The sequence below is a fragment of the Paroedura picta genome, chromosome 15, assembly GCF_049243985.1.
Source record: "Paroedura picta isolate Pp20150507F chromosome 15, Ppicta_v3.0, whole genome shotgun sequence".
NCBI lineage: Eukaryota > Metazoa > Chordata > Lepidosauria > Squamata > Gekkonidae > Paroedura > Paroedura picta.
In genome coordinates this window covers 12,795,194-12,813,934 of record NC_135383.1, presented here as the reverse complement: position 1 = coordinate 12,813,934, position 18,741 = coordinate 12,795,194, and the positions used below count along the sequence as shown (strand labels likewise).

At 47.2% G+C, this 18,741-nt stretch overlaps 1 protein-coding gene across 11 annotated transcripts in view; it reads left to right on the top strand.

Moving 5' to 3' along the window:
* Nucleotides 1–18,741, top strand: part of CUX1 (cut like homeobox 1) — a 282,235-nt gene that overhangs the window by 248,672 nt on the left and 14,822 nt on the right. For 9 of the 11 annotated variants that reach the window (XM_077311542.1, XM_077311536.1, XM_077311540.1 and 6 more), the window contains one exon: nt 368–17,149. The exons of the other annotated variants lie outside the window; for them this stretch is intronic. In XM_077311542.1, coding sequence (XP_077167657.1) covers nt 368–1,082 — 715 coding nt within the window. In that variant the 3' untranslated portion in view covers nt 1,083–17,149. Of the gene's footprint in view, nt 1–367; nt 17,150–18,741 lie in introns of those variants that run through there. 11 annotated transcript variants of the gene reach the window in all.

Below are 18,741 nucleotides of genomic sequence, written 5' to 3'. Positions count from 1 at the left end.
GGGCTGAGACTGATGGGAAATCTTTGGGTTTGTAAATGTAAGCCTAACACACCTCTCAAATTTGGCTGGGATAAAAATAGAACATGTTTCTCCCTCCATCGCTACCAGTTCTTGAGAGACATGTGGGAAGCACATTTATGCAGTGTGGTATTTAGCAAGTTAGACTTGAAGATCTGGGTTCAAATCCCCCCTTAGTCATGAACCTTGTGGGGCAGCCCTGGTCTCCATTTCATACTCAGCCTGACCTGCCTGTGTGGGTGCTTGTGGAGGAGGGGCAGGATAAACGTGCTACGGTCTTATGGGATGGATCGGTAACCCTCTTACCTTGTTCCTTGGTTTGTTTCCTCTTTCCTGGCCCACTTTGCAGATCTCGCATTCGCCGAGAGCTTTTCATTGAAGAGATCCAGGCTGGCGGGCAGAGCCAGGCCGGGACAAGTGACTCTCCTTCCGCTCGGAGCGGCAGGGCGGTCCACAGCTCCGAAGGGGACAGTTGTGACGGCGTGGATACCGACGGCCCGCCCGAATCCAAATCGAGCAGCCTGGAAGCCGACGATTACAGCAATGCAACCACAAGGTCTCAGGGAGGGCGAGCAGCGTCAGCTTTCGAAGCAGGGGAAGAGGCACTGCGAGACGCCGGATCTTCAGAGAAAACGGAGACATTCCAGTTGGAAATGGAGAGCCTGGAAGACACGGATGACGAGGGCCGGCCGAAACGGCCACGTCGGAGTTCTCCAGCGGGCTCTCAGCATTCCGGAGAAACTCCGGAGACGACGCCAAACTCTGCTCCGGAAGAGGACGCCTCTACCTCAGCTGCCTCGGCCCTTTCGGGGGAGGGCTCCGGCAAGCCGAAGGAGGAGGGCGCGGAGAAAATCCCCATTGTGCCAAGTACCAGTTCCACGCTGGCCGCCGGCACTCAGAAAGCCAACTCTCTCGAGAGTCTGTTCGGCTTCCCCGAGGCGGCGCGCGCCAGGAACGCCCGGGACAACACCCTGAGGAAAAAGAAGGCCGCGAATTTGAACAGCATTATCCACCGCTTGGAGAAGGCCGCGAGTCGAGAGGAGCCGGCTGAGTGGGAGTTTTGAGATTACGCTCACCCAACTCTCGAGAGCTGGGGAAAGCGAAAACTTGGACCTCTGCTGGTTTTAATTGTGTCCCGCACTTACCGCCCTGCAGGCCACGGGGCAAAAAAAAAACAAACAAACAAAAAAACGCCATAGGCCAAGGTGCATATATCGAACGAAAGGAGTGTTTCAGCCCAGTTTATGTTTGTTTTTCCCCCCCGTGTGTTTTCGAGGAAGAAAACTGAAATCTGTAGTCGAGCTTTTTTGTACCCCAAAGTGTTTTTATTAATTGCCCTTAAGTGATTTCCACGGTTTTTCGGGGCGGGGGGGGGACGGGGGACTCATACAGCTTTTGCCTTCTGCCCCTCCTCTTTGTTGTGGGCTTTAAAACAAACAAACAAACAAAAAATTGTACAAAACAAGAAAAAAAAAATCAAACCCGCATATTTAAAAGGGGGGCTTTTTATCCGCCATCTAATGGCTAAACTGAGCGATAATACACTATTCTTGAACCAGGAAAAAAAAAAAAAAAAGTTGGAAGGGGAAAGGTTTTTGAAAGTAAAAAAAAGAAAAAGAAAAGGTTTTTTTTGTAGCTGTTCAGTTGCCACTAAGAGATTGCACAGTCAACCAGACTCTAAACAACTAGTTTGAATTCCTAAATATTTTCAAGAAAGAATATTGTTTGAAACTTGGGATTTAAAAAAAGAAAAGAAAAACATTTACTCCACATATTTTTTAAACAAAACAAAAAAAAAAAGTCGCATCAGGAAAAAAAATATCTTAATTTGTGGTAGCTGACTTCAGTGTGTTTTTTCTTGTAAAGTGGAATAGAAAAAAAAATTGACCTTGTAGTGCACATTGTTTCATAGCTTTAACCGATTCCAGCCTCTTTACGGACTGGGATTTGTTTAATACACTCCATTTTAGGCCAAATCAGGACAGAAAAAAAAGAAGAGAAAAACATAATTCTGAAATCTAGGTATTTTATAATCTGCTTTTTAACCTCTAACCACAGAGCACGCAGATCTGACCTCATTTGTAGGAGGTGTGGGAGACAACTTGGAATGGGGGACACACTTGGTCGCTTTTGGTTGGAGTCATTTGGGCCTCGCAAACGGGGCCGTGAAAGTTACTCATCCACAAGACTGGTTTATTTTCCAAATCACATGTATCTACACCAGTCATTTGGTGCCCAGTAAAACAACAACAACAACACCAGCTTTTGAAAGGGACAAAAAAACATTTTTGGGTTGGCTGTTTCTGCACCTATGTTATGCCTGATTTCCCCCCCCCCCCCCAATCATTGCTGAAAAATCAGGTGGTGTCTCCTGCTTCCACCAGGAATGAGACTGGGTGGGGACGTCCCTTGCAGTGAGAAGCATTTACAATGCCTCTTGCTAGGTGCTCCTCTTATCAACTGCAACGTGCTTCCTTGTCGGCGTGTCTTGACGGGTCTCACCCGTCGCCGACTGAAGAACGCAGCCCGTTCATCCAATCTCTTTTCACCGTTGAATCACTTAAATCACGAGCTCTGGGCTCACGGCAAGCACACGGCCCCTGCGTTTCAGTTGTGGTGAGGAAATAGTAGCCGGGGTTGGGGGGAGAGGAATCCACAGCACTTGATTATCCCCATTTCAACCCCAGGACTCCCAAAAGAGGCATCATCACCCCCCAAAGCCACCTTGCCGCCCTCCGAATCCTCACCCCATCCAAAGGCTTGTCCCAGTTCCGGTCCAGATTCCAACCTGTCTCCAACGCCTCCTGTTGTCTACGTGTGTATATATGCGTGAGCATAGAAGCGCATGGAAGGGCGAGTGCGTGTGTGCATGTGTGCGTGTGTGCAATTTTATACGTCTGTATTTTCTTACGTACTTCGTGCACGCATAGAGTGCATTTACTGCCACCTGTTTCCAATAAGCTGTTTTATCAGTTATGGCTTCTACCAGTTTTTTGCTGACTTAGATTCCTTTTATTGCCATATCTTTAAAAAAAAAAAAAAACTAACAATAGATGATTTCGGTATATATATATTTTTTTTGCTTATTTATAGGTGCTGTATTTTATTATCTGATTGTTAGGAAGGGATGGAAGGGGGCAAAATATTCTTAGAGGGATAGACTGCCGGCAGTATTTGGATATAATTTACAAGATGTAGTTGTCAGACTGTATATTGTCGATGGGCAATTTTTCTTTCTGGGTTTCCTGTTTTTTTTGTTTTTTGTTTTTTTTGGTTGGTTTGTTTTGGACCGTATTGTGTATCATGGAAAAAAGTTTTGTCTTAGGTCAACATCTTCTGATGACACTTTAATGGTGCATTCATTACTTAAGTTCTAATGGCTATTTTCAGTATGGGGGAGCAGGGCCCGGGGTGGGGGTGGGGGTGGGGGAGAGGCGTTTGGCTTGAAAGGTATGTTTCCAACCCAATACTCCCAACTCGACACTCTTGCATTCGTACAACAAAATTTGAGTCCAGTGGCACCTTTAAGACCAACAAAGGTTTATTCAAGGCGTGAGCTTCACGCCTTGAATAAACCTTTGTTGGTCTTAAAGGTGCCACTGGACTCCAATGTTGTTGAGCTACTTCAGACCAACACAGGCGATCCACTTGATTCTTGCATTCATGAGGCTCCCCCCTCCCGCCCTCCCCCCCCCCCAGCCCTAAGATGTAAAGCTGCCTTTTTTACAAAAAGGAAAAGAAATAGCATCTTTTGTTCTGTGGTCTCTCTTCCAAGCATGGCAACAGTGCTTAGTTCCAATCTTCACAAATTTTAAGAGGTCGGTAGTTTTAAAAGAGGAAGGGGGGGGAGAGGGATGCCTTTTCATGGCCCAGAACAACGGCTCCAGGAGGCTAGAAGCTAGGGGTTCTTTTACCGTGTCTGCTTTGGGGGACTGAACTGGTGATGCGTTTTTTTTTTAATAGAAAAAAGAAGGAAGAAGGGAAAGAAATGAGAATGCTACTGGTGGATTCTAGCGTGACCTCGGGAGGAACACTTTCAAAACTAGCGGTGGAGTTGCCTTTGATTATGTTTGCAAACCAGGAAAGCCAAGCCAAGCCAAGCTTTGCCATCATGCAACCCCAACTAATGCTGCAGGGTCTCCTGTTGACGCCCCAGGCATAGCCTCCTTTTCCAAGCAAGTTACCATTTTTATCACGAACACGTATACAAAAGACGTGTTTCTATCAGCTCCCGACGTGCTTTCTATGCACCCGAGCAAGTAACTTGAGCGTGCGTTGGATCAGGGCTTGTGAGCCAGCGATGGCTCTATGCATGCTACTGAGAAACCTCAGCTTACTGCTTAAAGCAGGAAGCTCCCGTGTACGCAGGGCTCCCTACCCCCTGTCCTCTTCAGCCAAGCTCCTCAGTTGTTTAAGGAAGAGATTTTCTGGCTTTCTAGTAATTTATATATAGATCTCCAAGCCTAATTAATTCTTTTTTTCCATCCCGGGTAGACTCAAGGATGCAAGCGCAGCCGAAAAACAAAATGGAAAAGTGGCATTTTGTTGGTTCGTTTCATTTTTCTTTCCGCGTATTTTCCGTCGTTAAGGCCCATGACCTTCCGGTGTTTGGTTCCGCCAACTCGTGCTTTGCATGACTCTCCGAGGTTTATCACTAGCATGATAAGCAGGGCGGACCCGAGCTCAGCATTCGGGGTTCTGTTTCCTGTCTGGATAAGCAATACTGAAGTGCCTTGAAAAATATATATATATAAGATGGGGGGGATTGGGAGGGGGGATATGGGTACGTGGCGCATATCACACAAGCCGCGTATCCAGAATTCTGGTCTCTCTCCTCTGCCCCCTTCTCCAGGTAGGCTGCCAAATGTATTCTGAAGCCTTCCCTCTAGGAGCAAAGCTTGATAGCTCCTTCACGATGATTCATAGAATTAAGATACCTTGAATTTTAAAAAAATTAAAAAATACCACTCACCCCACACCTGTAAATCCGTATGGAGAGTTCTTGAAATTCAGAGTATTTGGGGCACATGGTGATGCTGTGCTGTTTTGTTGATTCCTTGTTTGAAGGGTTGTTTTGAGTTTGAAGCAAAAGGCTGGGATTAATTGAGAGGCGTCCCCCTCAGGCTGGCATTTCCCCATCTAAGACTGGCTTTCCGTGCCTTGGATGAGATGGCTACTCAGGTTTCCGAGCTGGTGACGTTTTGCTTGGTTAAAGGTTGCTTGGTTAAAGGTTAGAGTCTTCGTGTCGGTGGGATACGTTGGGTTTCAGGACTGTTTGACCTAATGCTGGAAGAGGTCCATTTGAACTGATGGCGTCCTCTGCCATATCACAACAGTGTAGCTAGGAGTTCCTGAATGAAGACCTCCCCTGGAGCTACATGCCTGGGACAAATTGCTGCTCATTTTGTGCTTTAGTTCGGTTTTCCACGTGGCGTCGAACGGTAGGGTTTGTAGAGCCAGGCTCAGAGAATCCTAAAAAAGGATTCTTTAGAACAGGGGTAGTCAACCTGTGGTCCTCCAGATGTTCTTGGGAATTGTAGTCCATGAACATCTGGAGGACCACAGGTTGACGACCCGTTTTAGAAGGATGACAACCCCCCCTCCCCTTAATCTGCCTGGGACCACCTTCCCTTTCCACCTGGCCAGTAGGGAGCCGATATCCAAATGCCTACCCTTCTTGTCCTACCCCACCCTTCTTCTGTAAGCTGTCTTATCAGCTTGCGTGCCATCCCTGGACACCATAGATCAGCCAGCAAGTGGTATTTAATGGTAATATTTAAGCAGAATACCTTCAGTCTTTATGGAAGGGGACATACCACTGCATCTTTGGTTCATTCCTTGGTGCCTCCAGCTACAGGGGAAAGGTGCTTTACCTGCCCGGTGAACCACGGCCAGTCATATCAGCTAGATGAACGAACTTGTGATGCAGTAGTCGCCTAGCGGGCATTTCTCTGGTTTTCTTTTGCAAGCTTCCCAGGAAGGCGCTCCTTTGCCAAAGCTCTTCAGCATAAGAGCACAGGAGAGCATTGGGTACATTCTGGGATTTAGGTGGGTGATGAGATTCCAGAGGCTTTACCTGTATCCCATGTGGAAGAAGTGCCAGGACACCCTTAGCTGCAGTCCCAAGTCCTCTGCAATGCACAAGTTTTCCGTGGCAGATAAACAGCATGTCTCCATTCAAGAAATCCACGCAGAAAAGGGTTCCGGGAGACCAGAAGTCAGAGAGGTTCCAGACTTGAGCAGTACACAATTCAACTTTTGTTGACCTCTCCTCTTTCCAAGACCTTTGTACGCTCCCTTTATTTACACCACTGCCTGGGCTATCTGCTCTTCTCGAAATGTGACAAAAGAGATTGAATCAGGTGACCACTATGCCCCTACAGCAGGGGTAGTCAAACTGCGGCCCTCCAGATGTCCATGGACTACAATTCCCAGAAGCCCCCTGCCAGCGAATGCTGGCAGGGGGCTCCTGGGAATTGTAGTCCATGGACATCTGGAGGGCCTCAGTTTGACTACCCCTGCCCTACAGCTTCACTTCAACTGCCTGTGTTCCTTTAGCGAGTGGCGACAGCTCAGGAAATGTGTTCCCAACCTTTCGTGTTTGACTCTGCTGTCTGGCATTCCGACGTCTTGATCATAGAATCATAGAGTTAGAAGGGGCCATACAGGCCATCTAGTCCAACCCCCTGCTCCATGCAGGATCATAGAATCCTCGAGTTGGAAGGGCCATACAGGCCATCTGGTCCAACCCCCTGCTCAACGCAGGATCGGCCCAAAGCATCCTAAAGCATCCCACTCTCAGTTGGCCAGCCGTGTTATCTGTCCCCAGGCAGTCCCACCAAGCAGCAGGTCCTGAAGCTGGTTTGTAGTAACTCTGGCTTCTGCAATCACAACTCCCACCTGGTTGATCCGTTCTTGGTTAGCTCGAGATCTGTTCTTGGTTAGCTCAAGTGGCTGTTGTAAATTCTCAAGCTGCATTCATGAGAACGAGCCCTTAAATAAGTTTCCGCGTGCTCCCTTACGACATTTCGTAGAAAGTCTCGCTGAGTTTCAGGTGCTTAGGCCTAAATCGGAGGTGCAAAGGGCAGTTCACTCAGGGCAAATTTATACCACCACCCGCCTCCCCTTGTTTTATTTCAGGCTCTCTTGCTGATTGCAAATGAATTAATCTCTGGGAAGAAAGTTGTAGCCTGGGAGATTGGCGCTGCTTGCCTGTTTTAAACGGTGTGCTTGAGAGGGACGGCGTTCCTCGCCATGCCTGTGTGGGTAGCCCATGGGACACGGTGAGCAACTGAGCACTATTTTGTTATTGGGTTTCCCAGCCCTTTGACCCCAAACTGAGGACCACTAGCCTGGCTGCAGTGCAGCCCTAGGAGGGCCTTGGACACATCCCAGCAGAGGCAGCTCAGACAGGAGAAGGCAGTTTCTGCCCGCAGTTCTTGGTTAAAGATATTTTGCTGCTTGGCCAGTCTTAAATTGTAGATAATGATCAGGTCCAGGTTGTCCCACCTGTACGGCGCCACACCTGGCGGTGCCATCTAAGAGGAGATGGTAATTAGCGGGCGGACATGGGAAACTGAAGCTTAAACCAGGCAGGTGTGGTGCAGCTGTGGGCACAGGGATTCTGGCTTGTTAAATTCATCCAGATGCAGCTGACAAAATGCTTCAGGGAAGGAGGGCAAGAATCCCGACCTCACCACCGCCAGGCGTGCACCTTAAAGCAAAAGCCACCCTGCGGCTCCGGACCGAGCCGAACTCTCAAAAGACGCAGCTACGGTTCTGGATTTTGTCTAAACGCATGCGCGCTCAGTAGGCTCCCTTGAATAAGTAATAGCGATTCTGCATTTCGTCCTGTCGGGAAGGCCCGCATGCTTTGGGCATCTATGCAATCAACAACCTTGTATTTAAGAAGGGCTCTCCTTGCTCAAAAGCTTCTGGGAGAGAACACCCAATAACGGGGGGGGGGGGGGGGACCCAGCCACCGTAAGGCCAGGAAAAGGGAAGTCCGTAGCTTTAATCTAGATTGGGCCCCAAAGACTAGGAGAGCAAACACAATCCAGAATATTTTTATCCCTCCTTTCCTCCAGAGACCTCAGGGCAGCGCAAATGGTTCTATTTTTTTACCTTCATATGAACCTAAAGTCAGCCAGGGAGCATTACAGCCAGGGAGAGATCTGGATGCGGATCCTAGCCCAACTCGCTAGACCACCAGGCCCCACCCAATCTTTTTTAAAAAATGCATGATGCCCACTAGTATATTGTAGCCCCTGAAACATTCCAAATGCTTCCGTCTCCCATACCTCACATTCCTAGTGTAAAGCAGCGGCTTTAGAAGTTGGTTCTTATATGCCGCTTTTCTCTACCCGAAGGAGTCTCAAAGCGGCTTGCAGTCGCCTTCCCTTCCTCTCCCCACAACAGACACCCTGTGAGGGAGGGGAGGCTGAGAGAGCCCGGTCAGAACAGCTTTATCAGTGCTGTGGCAAGCCCAAGGTCTCCCAGCTGGATGCACGTGGGGGAGAAGCAGGGAATCAAGCCTGGCTCACCAGATTAGAAGTCGGTGCTTCTAACCACTACACCAAGCTGGCTGTCTTAGGCAGAGAAATGGTGTGTGTGTGGGGGGGGGGGAGGAATGGAGGGAACCAAAATCATGGGCAGCCATCATGGATGGAGAGGCATAGAGGCCCAGTTATTGGTAGTGGAAGAGCCTTGCTTGTGTGTGTGCAAGGATGCACATGGGGCGTGCCGTCTCATTTGCAGTGCTGAGCGAATATTTCTGGATTTGGGTGTTTTCTTCTCAGCCGGTCTTGCTTAGATGCCATCCACGCCATGTAACTGGTGACCGGAGCAGAACTGGATGCTTCCCAAGCAATGTAGAAGCAATAATTAGATTTGGAGTTTTGCTTTGATTTCAACTCTAATCGTATACATCAGGCCTTGTCTTTCTTTTGCATTTCCCACTCCACATTGCAGTCAACTGGGGGCCTGTTACCCTTGCCCCCGGCCCAGCAGAAATGGGAAGTAAAATCAGGGCAGTCCCTTTGCCGGGGGGTGGAGAACAATGGAGAGCCTCAGGCGAGGAACTTGAGTAGTTTGGGGATGCAGCAAACACCTAAAGTGAACATCATTTCTTATTTTTAGAGCTATTTAATTTAGTAAATAATGTCAATAAAATTCAATGCATATGTGTTTCTTTTCGTACGTCCCCCTGCACTTCCAAGGTGCTAGGATAGGTGTGTCTCAGTTTGAGTGGAATAAGCCCGTGTTTGTATTTTTTTTGTCATATCCACAAGCAAGAAACCAAAAACAAAACAAACAAAAAAGCCAGCTCCTTGTCAGGTGAGGAGATAATGTTGATGAAAGACAGATGTTTGGGGAAGGACCCAGGTGGCCTCTGAAGCCAAGCCCTTTCCCAGGTAAATCCTTTGAAGATGACCAGCTACACTGTTGAGAGTCTACTGGGGTTTCCATCAGGAAATGCCCCTCCCTCCCAAAAAACACACCCCTTTTGGCTGCTCCCTTATAGTATATGAGAGATTACAGGTTTCCTTCTGCCCCCAGCTTTCAGAGAAAAGTTTGCTGCTTCTCCGACAGAGCTAGAATCAGTGGCTCCTCTCTCCGTATTAGACAGTTGCTTGACCTTTACTGGTGTGGCAGTTTAGCTCTGTAGCTTTACGATTCCTAGTCCTACCCACCCTCACGTGACACAAGTTGTGACGGTCTCCTTTTTCTTCTTTCTAAGACAGCTCTTGTGCGTAGAAACAATCTGGTAATTCTTGCAACCCTTCCCGAGGGTAAGAGACTCAAAAAGCATTTTTAAGTGTTTTCATTGGCCTAGTGTATTTGAGTTCAATTCCCACTTCATTCCTCCTCGCCCTACTAAAATATATGCATGCTTTGTTCTTCCAAAAGTGTAACATCAGATTTCTCCTGGTGAGGATAAGAGCTTTAGCCTCCCATTCCGGATGGCGGGTGCAGACAGGATTAAGGCTGTTGCCATGTGAGACCTGGCGATAGTGGATCCAAGGTGAATTCGGTGGGAGGAACATTTGTCTTGCTCCATTGCCTGAATTTGCAGCTTCCCGGCAAGCAGTCCGCCCCTGCTGAAGTTTCCTCTCTCTAATCCATTTGCTCTCCTTCAGCTTTGCTGTGGATTATTGGGCTTCAGGGCAAAAGTCTTGTGAAGCAATTGCAGAAGTCCTTTGCTGTGTTCAGGTTGAAAGCAGCCGCGCCACCAGAATGCCTTGTGGAGCAGATTGGGTTGGTGGTAGTTTGCAAGCCAACCTCTCAGTTGCATAGTCAATTGAGTGCCCTCCCAGAGCCCAGTAACTGGCACGTTAAAGGGTTTTCCCAGATTTGGTCCAGAGACCCGTGCTTGAGTATCAGAAAAAATTATCAGTCACGGCATGTGGTAATTGGTGGATTTAGACAATTCATAGATGAAATCCATTAAAACAGCTTTTAAGAGCGCCGAATTCTCTCCTTTAGTTCTCAGAGCTCCGACAGATTTCAAGTCCTGAGAGAGTTAGATACCAGCTTCCTGTTACAAGAACGCAGTCATAAGGCTTCCGTGAGCGGAAGGGCTTCAGTAAAAGAGGGAGAGGAAATTCCACGTGTGGAAGATTTTCCATGTATTTGCACTTGCACTCTTAGGGCTCCAGGTCGGATTTATACACATTTCCGATTGCTTTCAAAGCAATAATGTGTCCGTTTACAGCCAAGTAATTTGACAGTCGGCTTCACCAAGCTTAAAGTAATACGTTTTGTTTGCATAGATTCACTCCTTCACCCCCTAAAAGGACAGGGGATTAATGGTACCCGTTGGCCCAACCACTTGTCCGAAAGCCTTGCCAGACTCAAACATCTAAAACAATTTCAAGGCAGGCCAGTTTCCTTTGAAATTAGTTGCACTGAAATGAACGCAGCCAATCCTAAATCTTGTGTCCTGTGTCCTTCAGTCAGACTCGTTGGCCCTCATTATGCCCAAGCATGCATGATTATCCTCTCTCCCCCCCCCCCCATTTTCTGTCCATCCCTGCAGAAAGATCATCAATGGTCAGGAAGTTTTGGAAGGCTTTTAATCAACAGCCTGCCAAGCAGTAGGGGATGGCCAGATACTCTCCCAATAGGGACGCCGGTCCCCTGGAATGATAGCTCATTTCCAGGCTAAAGAGATCAGCTCCCCTGGATAAAATGGCTGCTTTGGAGGGGGGACTCCATAGCGCTATACTCTACTGTGGTCCCCCTCGGCCCACTCCCAGCTGAACCCGCCAAAGTCTCCAGTTGTTTCCCAACCCTATCACTCAACCTATCTGGTCATTCGATCAGACCAGCCTAGAAGTGGGGAGTAGCTGGATCCATCTGGGGGTTTCCGGAGCCTCTAGCTGTGCCCAAACCTCCAAAATATAAGCTGAACAGCATTTTGATGGAACGATAGAAGGTGGTAGCATCAGTCTTTGCACATGCCCCACATCTGACAAAACAGCTCTGAGCCTGCAGACAAGTTCCCACAAGTCACCACCTAGACCTTGGGGCATTGCTAGGTCTTTGCCATTGCTATGGGGGTCAACAAGCAATTCTATGGTGGTCTACCCATTACCACGAATCCTTTCCATATTAACAGACACTCAAAATTAGATTTCTTTTGTGACGATCATAATTTAGTAGGCAAAAGTTATCACTTGTGAGAAGGAGAGACAAATTTTCAATGCTCAAATCTTTAATTTCTGGTTCAGGTAGCACGCTGGGCTTGAAATGTCCTCCAAAAGAGGTGGGGCTTTTCCCTCACTTGCAGCAATCAGAAAATTGAACCGTTTCTAATTCATCAGCCAATCAGAGTCAAGCTTACACCGCACTGCTTAATGAAGTCTGTGTTTTGAATCGGTGGCCAGAACACTGCTAGACTTCATTGCTAAGGCGAGGGGCCTCTTCAAATATGGCGTTTTTAACTTCAGTGAGATGCCATTAACTGTGGTGGGAATGATCAAATCTTAAAATACGTTTCCAGGCCTGGAACAAACATGAATAACTCTTAAGTCTCCACATTGGACACCGGGGTCTTTTACAAACTCGGCTATTGAGCTTCCTTTGATTGGAAGATGGTTGGAAGCCTTCATCATGGTTTCCAGGGAACGGTCCGTGAAAGTACAAGCAGCCTCAATTTCGGCATATGGCAGAGGATAAAGGTCATGGGATGCATGCGTGTTTTGAAAACTCAACCGGCTGCTTTGTAGCGGGTATCCGAGGTTGTCAGGGGGCTGGTCATGGTTCAAAGCAGAGATTTGTGTGTGTGCGGAATGGGGATTAACCTATATTGCTTGCCTCTCTTGAGCTTTAAAGTTAACGGTAAGACGTTGGGAGGACTAGGGATGTCTAAAGGGTCTACTTGTTGTGGCTTCTTTGGGTTGGTAGGAGTTTGGAATAGGCTCATCACTAGCAACATGGGTTGGATAAGTACAACCTGTTTTCTAAGGAGGTATATGGCACCATGCCCAGGTGACCATCTCAGCCAACCTGTCTCCTGCTAAGGAGTATTTGACCCTCTCCATATCATCAGATATCTGATCCAGCGCACAAAGGGTGGTAAGATCCTCCACACCAGGGGTAGTCAAACTGCGGCCCTCCAGATGTCCGTGGACTACAATTCCCAGGAGCCCCTGCCAGCATTCGCTGGCAGGGGCTTCTGGGAATTGTAGTCCACGGACATCTGGAGGACCGCAGTTTGACTACCCCTGCTCCACACCATTTTGGCAGGATTGTCCTGACTACCCCTCTTCCACGCCTCGCCACACGGTTGCCCATATTTGCACACACCCTAGCAAAGGTCCAGTTGGCGGTAATCTGTGTTCACCCATTGCCAGGCCTGTATGGCTGTGGGTGCTCTCTAAATCTACATGTTAGTGCACGTGAAAGCAGGAAACCATCAGCCGCACTGTCCATTGACCAATGTCTTCTAATTGAATAGCCTCTCCTCCATTTTTGGCATTGCCACCCCCTGTTACACAGGTTCTGCCCCCAATAGCTTTCCTCTAGTGGTTCTTTTATCACGGCCAAGTTGGGCAGGGTAGACGTTGTCACCCGTGAATTAATACAATGGTGCAAATTGTCCCCTAAAACCTCACTGGTCAGAACACCTCCCAAAAAACCCTCACTTGGTTTGAACACCTCCCAATATTTACTGTTGTCTGCAGCGGTTAGTGAGCACAGACTCCTCCGCTTCTTAAGTCTCCCGGATTGGAGATTTGCAATAAATTCATTCCAGTCTAACTGGTCCTGTTCGAAAAGAAGTGGGGAGCTCCTGTTCACCTCTCTACAGTTAGCAGCAGCAGCAGCACTAGTCTGTGATGCTTTTAATTGACCCCATCACGTCTCTCTCATTGCTTCATGCTAAAAAACATGCACAGAATTTGAGCCTTTCTTGTTTGTACTGGAGATTATCCCCCCCCCCCGAGTGCTTTCCATAGCTGTATCAGATAGCAAAGTCCTCGCACCCACGACTGTTCCATAACTCACTTTTCGGCGTACGTAGCTGGGTGCATCAGCTGCGGAGCGTTGCCCCAAGACGTGAGTCGCGTGACTCGGCGCATGCTGGCTGGTTGGTTGAGATCAATCTCATCCCATCGCCTATTGCCTATCTTTTGTAAATGTGCGCAAATGGTCCTGTTTCCAGAGGGTCTACCTTGAAGGTTTAGAAGGGACCCAAATGCAAGGGGGGGAGTGGGGAACGCAGGAGACAGAGAAGCAAATGGAATACCTTACGCCTCCTTGAGCCTGTGGATTGGGTCCATGAAGAAGCATTTGCCCCTTACCCAAAGCGCTCTGCAATCTCAGCACTAGTTTGAACTGGGGAGGGGGGGAGGGACCACGTCCGATTTCCTGCATGGTTCCTCTTCACCCTATGGGTCTTGTTTTCTTATGATTAAAAGCCTTTTTCTAGGTCACGTTCTCTGAAAAAATGCCCATTGCATGACAACATCCCCAGGTGGCTTGAAAGCATAAAAACCCATGCGCCACTTGTCACAAGGGATGCCTCGCACTAGTTTCCCTTAAAAATGGAAAAGAAACCCAAGATTTTGCACTTTGTCTCCACTGGCTAGACAAAAGCAACCCTTAAAACAGCTTTGCCCAACCCTTCTCCCCTCCTCCCAGCTGGGGCAGGCTGGAATTCCATTGTAAAAGACTTATGCATCACCTCTCCCCAGATTTTGGTTTTGATGGCATACAGGTGCTTGAGCTCACCTTTGCTGGGCCAGCGTTTCCAAAATTGACTAGTAAAACAGTTGCCCGCGTTGAAAGCTTGAGGTTTGGTCCCAAATTGAAGCAACCCAGTCAATTCTCACGGTCTTTGTGTTTCAACCCATGTTGGGGGCTGTGGGGTATCAGCACCACAATCTCCTAGCCCTTGGAAGAAGCACCTGGATTTGGCCAAGGACAATGCAGAGGGCAATTTGAGATGTTTTCATCTCTGAGGCGGGAAATCCAAATGCCCCTCCATGGTGATAGTAAAAGAAAAGTTGATCCCATGACTCCTTTCCTTTTTGCAGGCTCTCTTTTCTTTGTTCCAAGGAGCAAGACTTCTCATTGGCCATAAGGGATGTGGTTAGATCCACCATTTAATCAGGTAACTGTCTTTGAATGGCACCCTGGAAGGTGTTGTCTGCCCCACCTTGGTTCATGGAAGCAAAGACTACCCGCCAGCCAAAGATGAGTAGACAATAAAGAAATTTTCAAGCTGGCGATGGCAAAAACTTGATTCAAACAATAGAACGAGTTCCTCGGTATAAAACCTCGTTTTCGTATTTTACTTCATCAGTGAACTTATTTCTTAATTGTTTTTTTTTCAAGGATACTAACAAAGTCTTCAACACACTACCTTATATTTTACACCTTAAATTTTATATTTTAGGCCATTTATAAGATAGTTACCTTCATGGACCTTTGATATTAATAGACCCAAGTTATATGGCTTAAAATATAAGATAGTGTGTTGAAGACTTAGTTAGTATCCTTGAAAGAAACCAGTTAAGAAATAAGTTCACTGATGAAAATACGAAAACGAGGTTTTATACCGAGGAACTCGTTCTATTGTTTGAATCAAGTCTTTTGCCATCGCCAGCTTGAAAATGTCTTTCTTGTCTACCCACCTTGGCTCATGGCAAACCTGGTTCTCAAGGCCAAACGCCGCTCTAAGAACCTTTTGCTCTCTGCGTATCAAGAACGATGAGCCTTGGGAAGGTGGAATCATTTTTAGAAGAAAACAAACAGATGGGCAACGATCCTCGTGATAAGGGGCAGTTGAGCGTTTACAGTAGGGAGGTCAAGTGTTGAGTAACAGGCAGTAGCTCATGCAAGAAGGAAAGTAGGGGGAACTGCTTTCTGTGCAGGATTGACGGATCGGAACCAGGGCTGGAACTGTCCAGAGCAGGGGTAGTCAACCTGTGGTCCTCCAGATGTCCATGGGCTACAATTCCGATGAGCTCCTGCCAGCAAACGCTGGCAGGGGCTCATGGGAATTGTAGTTCATGGACATCTGGAGGACCACAGGTTGACTACCCCTGGTCCAGACGACAGATGTGCCAGGATGCTTAGATGCTTCAAGGGCGGGACATCTCTCCACACGAATGAGACACAGGCTTTCATATTGCCTCTCGGGAACAACCTTGAGTTTTATTAGCCACCATCTATGGAGGCCTCTATCCCACAAATTCGACTAAACCCATCTCAAACATGGACGTATGCTGGAAAAGTTTGGTATGTTTCTGTAGGGTGGTATCAAGTCCTCCCGCGCGATGCCCAATCTTCCAGAGCAGACAAGACCAATCACATATCTTTGCGTGTCCCCCTCCCCAATATCGTTTATTTTTCATTTTCCTCGGATAGTTTGAACCCGGGGCGAGGGGGAGCGAGAGAGAAGGAGGATCTACTCCTAAAATGGCGAGAGGGATCTTGGGGAAGGACTTTGTTTTCATATATTATTATTTTCTGCAAATAGTCTATGCATTTCCGATGTCGAAAAGCCGTTTCCCGCCCGCTCTTCTTTCCCAGCCAAAGGGGGCACCGTGTGTTCCGCGCTCCGAAAGCAAGCAAGAAACACTCCGAGGACGCCGCGTTGTGTGAATTTGGACGTTTAAAATCCAAAGTTAATGGCAACTAACCATTTTGTTCGCTTCCTTCATGTTCCCTTTCCTCTCTCTTTTTTTTAAATTAAAAAAAAAAGAACCCAAGAGCGCAATCCCCCAAGAAGTTCTCCTGCAGGGCCCACGTGGAAATGGGTGGGAAGCCCCACGTCACGCTGCTTGTGCCCCTCTGCCATTCCCATCCGTCTCCGGTGTCGCTCGGGCAAGAAATCTTCCCGGCCGGTTGCGTTCTTCTTAAGAAATTTACTTTTTTTTAAAAAAGAATAATAATTGTTCGTTTGCATTTGTGCAATAACTACTTGCCATTATATTGGGCTAACCGTTGGACTTGCCCTGACTACTAACACAGCACAAAAAAAAATAAACTCGAGAAACAAAAAAAAAAAAAAAGGTGTATTTTTTTCCTGAGAACGTTTTTCTTTAAAAAATAAAAATAAAAATAAATGATAAGCTCCATTTTACCCCCCCGTGTATTTGTGATGTCCGACATTTTTAGCAGTATTTTATATATATATATATATATAAATATATTATATTATTATTATTTTCCTGTAACGCACTAAGTCTTAGATGTTTTTAGAGCTCGTTTGTTATATTCACAATCACCAATTTTAAAAGGAATATTCTCACAAAGATCCAATTGACCAAAAAAAAAGTGTCATTTTTTTTTCGTACGAGTAGCTTTGCGAAGCCCACGAGTTGTGTTGCTGTGCTTTTTTTTTTTTTTCATCCTTTGTAACATTTTATTTCTTGTTCAAAAAGTTTATGAAAGAAAAGTTTTTTATGTGGCTGGCAGCGGCGGAGAGGGGAGGCTCCCTGTCCGTCGGCGGAGATGGTGTTCCCTTCTGTCTCATTTTAGCCATGCAATGTTTGTTCTCAGCACTCTACAACAGACCCTCTACGAAGAAGCAATATCACTGTACGGAAACTCACCTGATGTATTATTATTCACTTAGCACCCTAGGTGTGATAATTGAAGTAAATATCTTTTATACAAACACACGAATGTGTGGGGTTGTCTTTCTTCGGGGCCCGCCTGGACACAAAAAGCAGCAAACGTTTGATAACCTCAGGGAGCCTCAACTTTTGTAACCTGTCGCCTTTTGAGTGAGATTAAATTCATAATTTCTAGTGCGTTCAGGAGAAGAACACAAAAATTTGCCGGGCTGGGAACAGGCCGACAGACCGCACGGGAGCTGGCTCTGGACAGCAAAAGATGCCAAACTATTCCGGGAAATTCTCTGTTGAGAAACCCCCCAAAACGTTCTTCCGGCTTTGAGAAACCACAGAAGTGGCTCTATCATGCGGAATATGGTTGGGAAGCAGGGCTGTGGACACGCCCACCAAGACCCCTCCCCTTCCCGCCCACCCAAGGCCCATCATTGAACTTCCAACCCATCAGGAAACCCAGGTCCATCAAGATACCCCAGGGTTTCACAAAACCCTGGTTGAGAAAACTTCAGGGAACACAGTCCCCAGGGCCTGAAAACTGGGGGGGCATTTCTCATCCCCTTCCCAACCCTCTTTTCCTGCATCTCATTATGTTCGAGTGGAAGTTTCGAAAGAGCCACTGAGCCAACTCTGCGTGGCCCACCATCAAGTCACTTCAGCATAGGCCCGTGTCCGCCCATCTGCCCCTATCCCTCGTCTCCGGGATGGTGCCGCTAGACATGAAACAGCTGTCTGTCCTTTCCAGAAAGTTCTCCCGTGCCCTTAATAGAGCGTGATGTAATTCAGCATATTTTATTTTGACTTGGATCCGGTGAACAAAATTTTAGACGTCTCCCATGTTAATTTTATGAATGAAGTTAAATTATGGAAGAAGTTAGTTAATGATGGATGAGGTTAATTAATTTAGAAGCCTGGCCTTTATTTGTCTTAGAAAGCAGACCAATGGAATAAGTATTCATTGGAAGGCTGAGGAGAAAGCCGGGATCAGATCCGCTCAGAGGAAAAGAAATTAGACGTTAGATAGATTGACCTGTTTCATCCCACGCCGTTAATTGAAACGTGAAACCTTTCTCCAACTTAAGTGATGCCCTCCTCATGAAGAGGAGTCATTTAAATTGGAAGATGTGCCTTAGGCTGGTGTCATTACTTAGAGTTGCCAACCTCCAGGTGATGACTGGAGATCTCATGCTATTACAACCAATCTCCAAGGGATATATAGCAGTTCTCCTGAATTAAATGGCTGCTTCGGAAGGTGGACTCTATGGTATTATAGCCCATTTAAGTATCTCCCTCAGGTTCCATCCCCAAAATCTTGAGGTACTTACCAACCCAGAACTGGCAACCACTGAATGGACCCCCTAGGCTGAGAAGAAATCTAAACACATTTCATTATCCTTCCCTTCCCCCAAGAAGTTCAAGGTGGTGCACCTGGTTCTTTCCTTCATCCTCTCATTTCTTCCTCATAACAGCCCTATACGACAGGCAAGGCTGAGGACGGTACCAGCCTGATTCGATCCTGGGTCTCTCCAATCCCAGTCAGTCCCAACGCTCTAAACACCACACAACTCTGTTGATTTTTGAAAGACCCAACCATGCCTCAAGAAGTCCAGTGAGGGCCAGAAATAACCCCACATAGTGC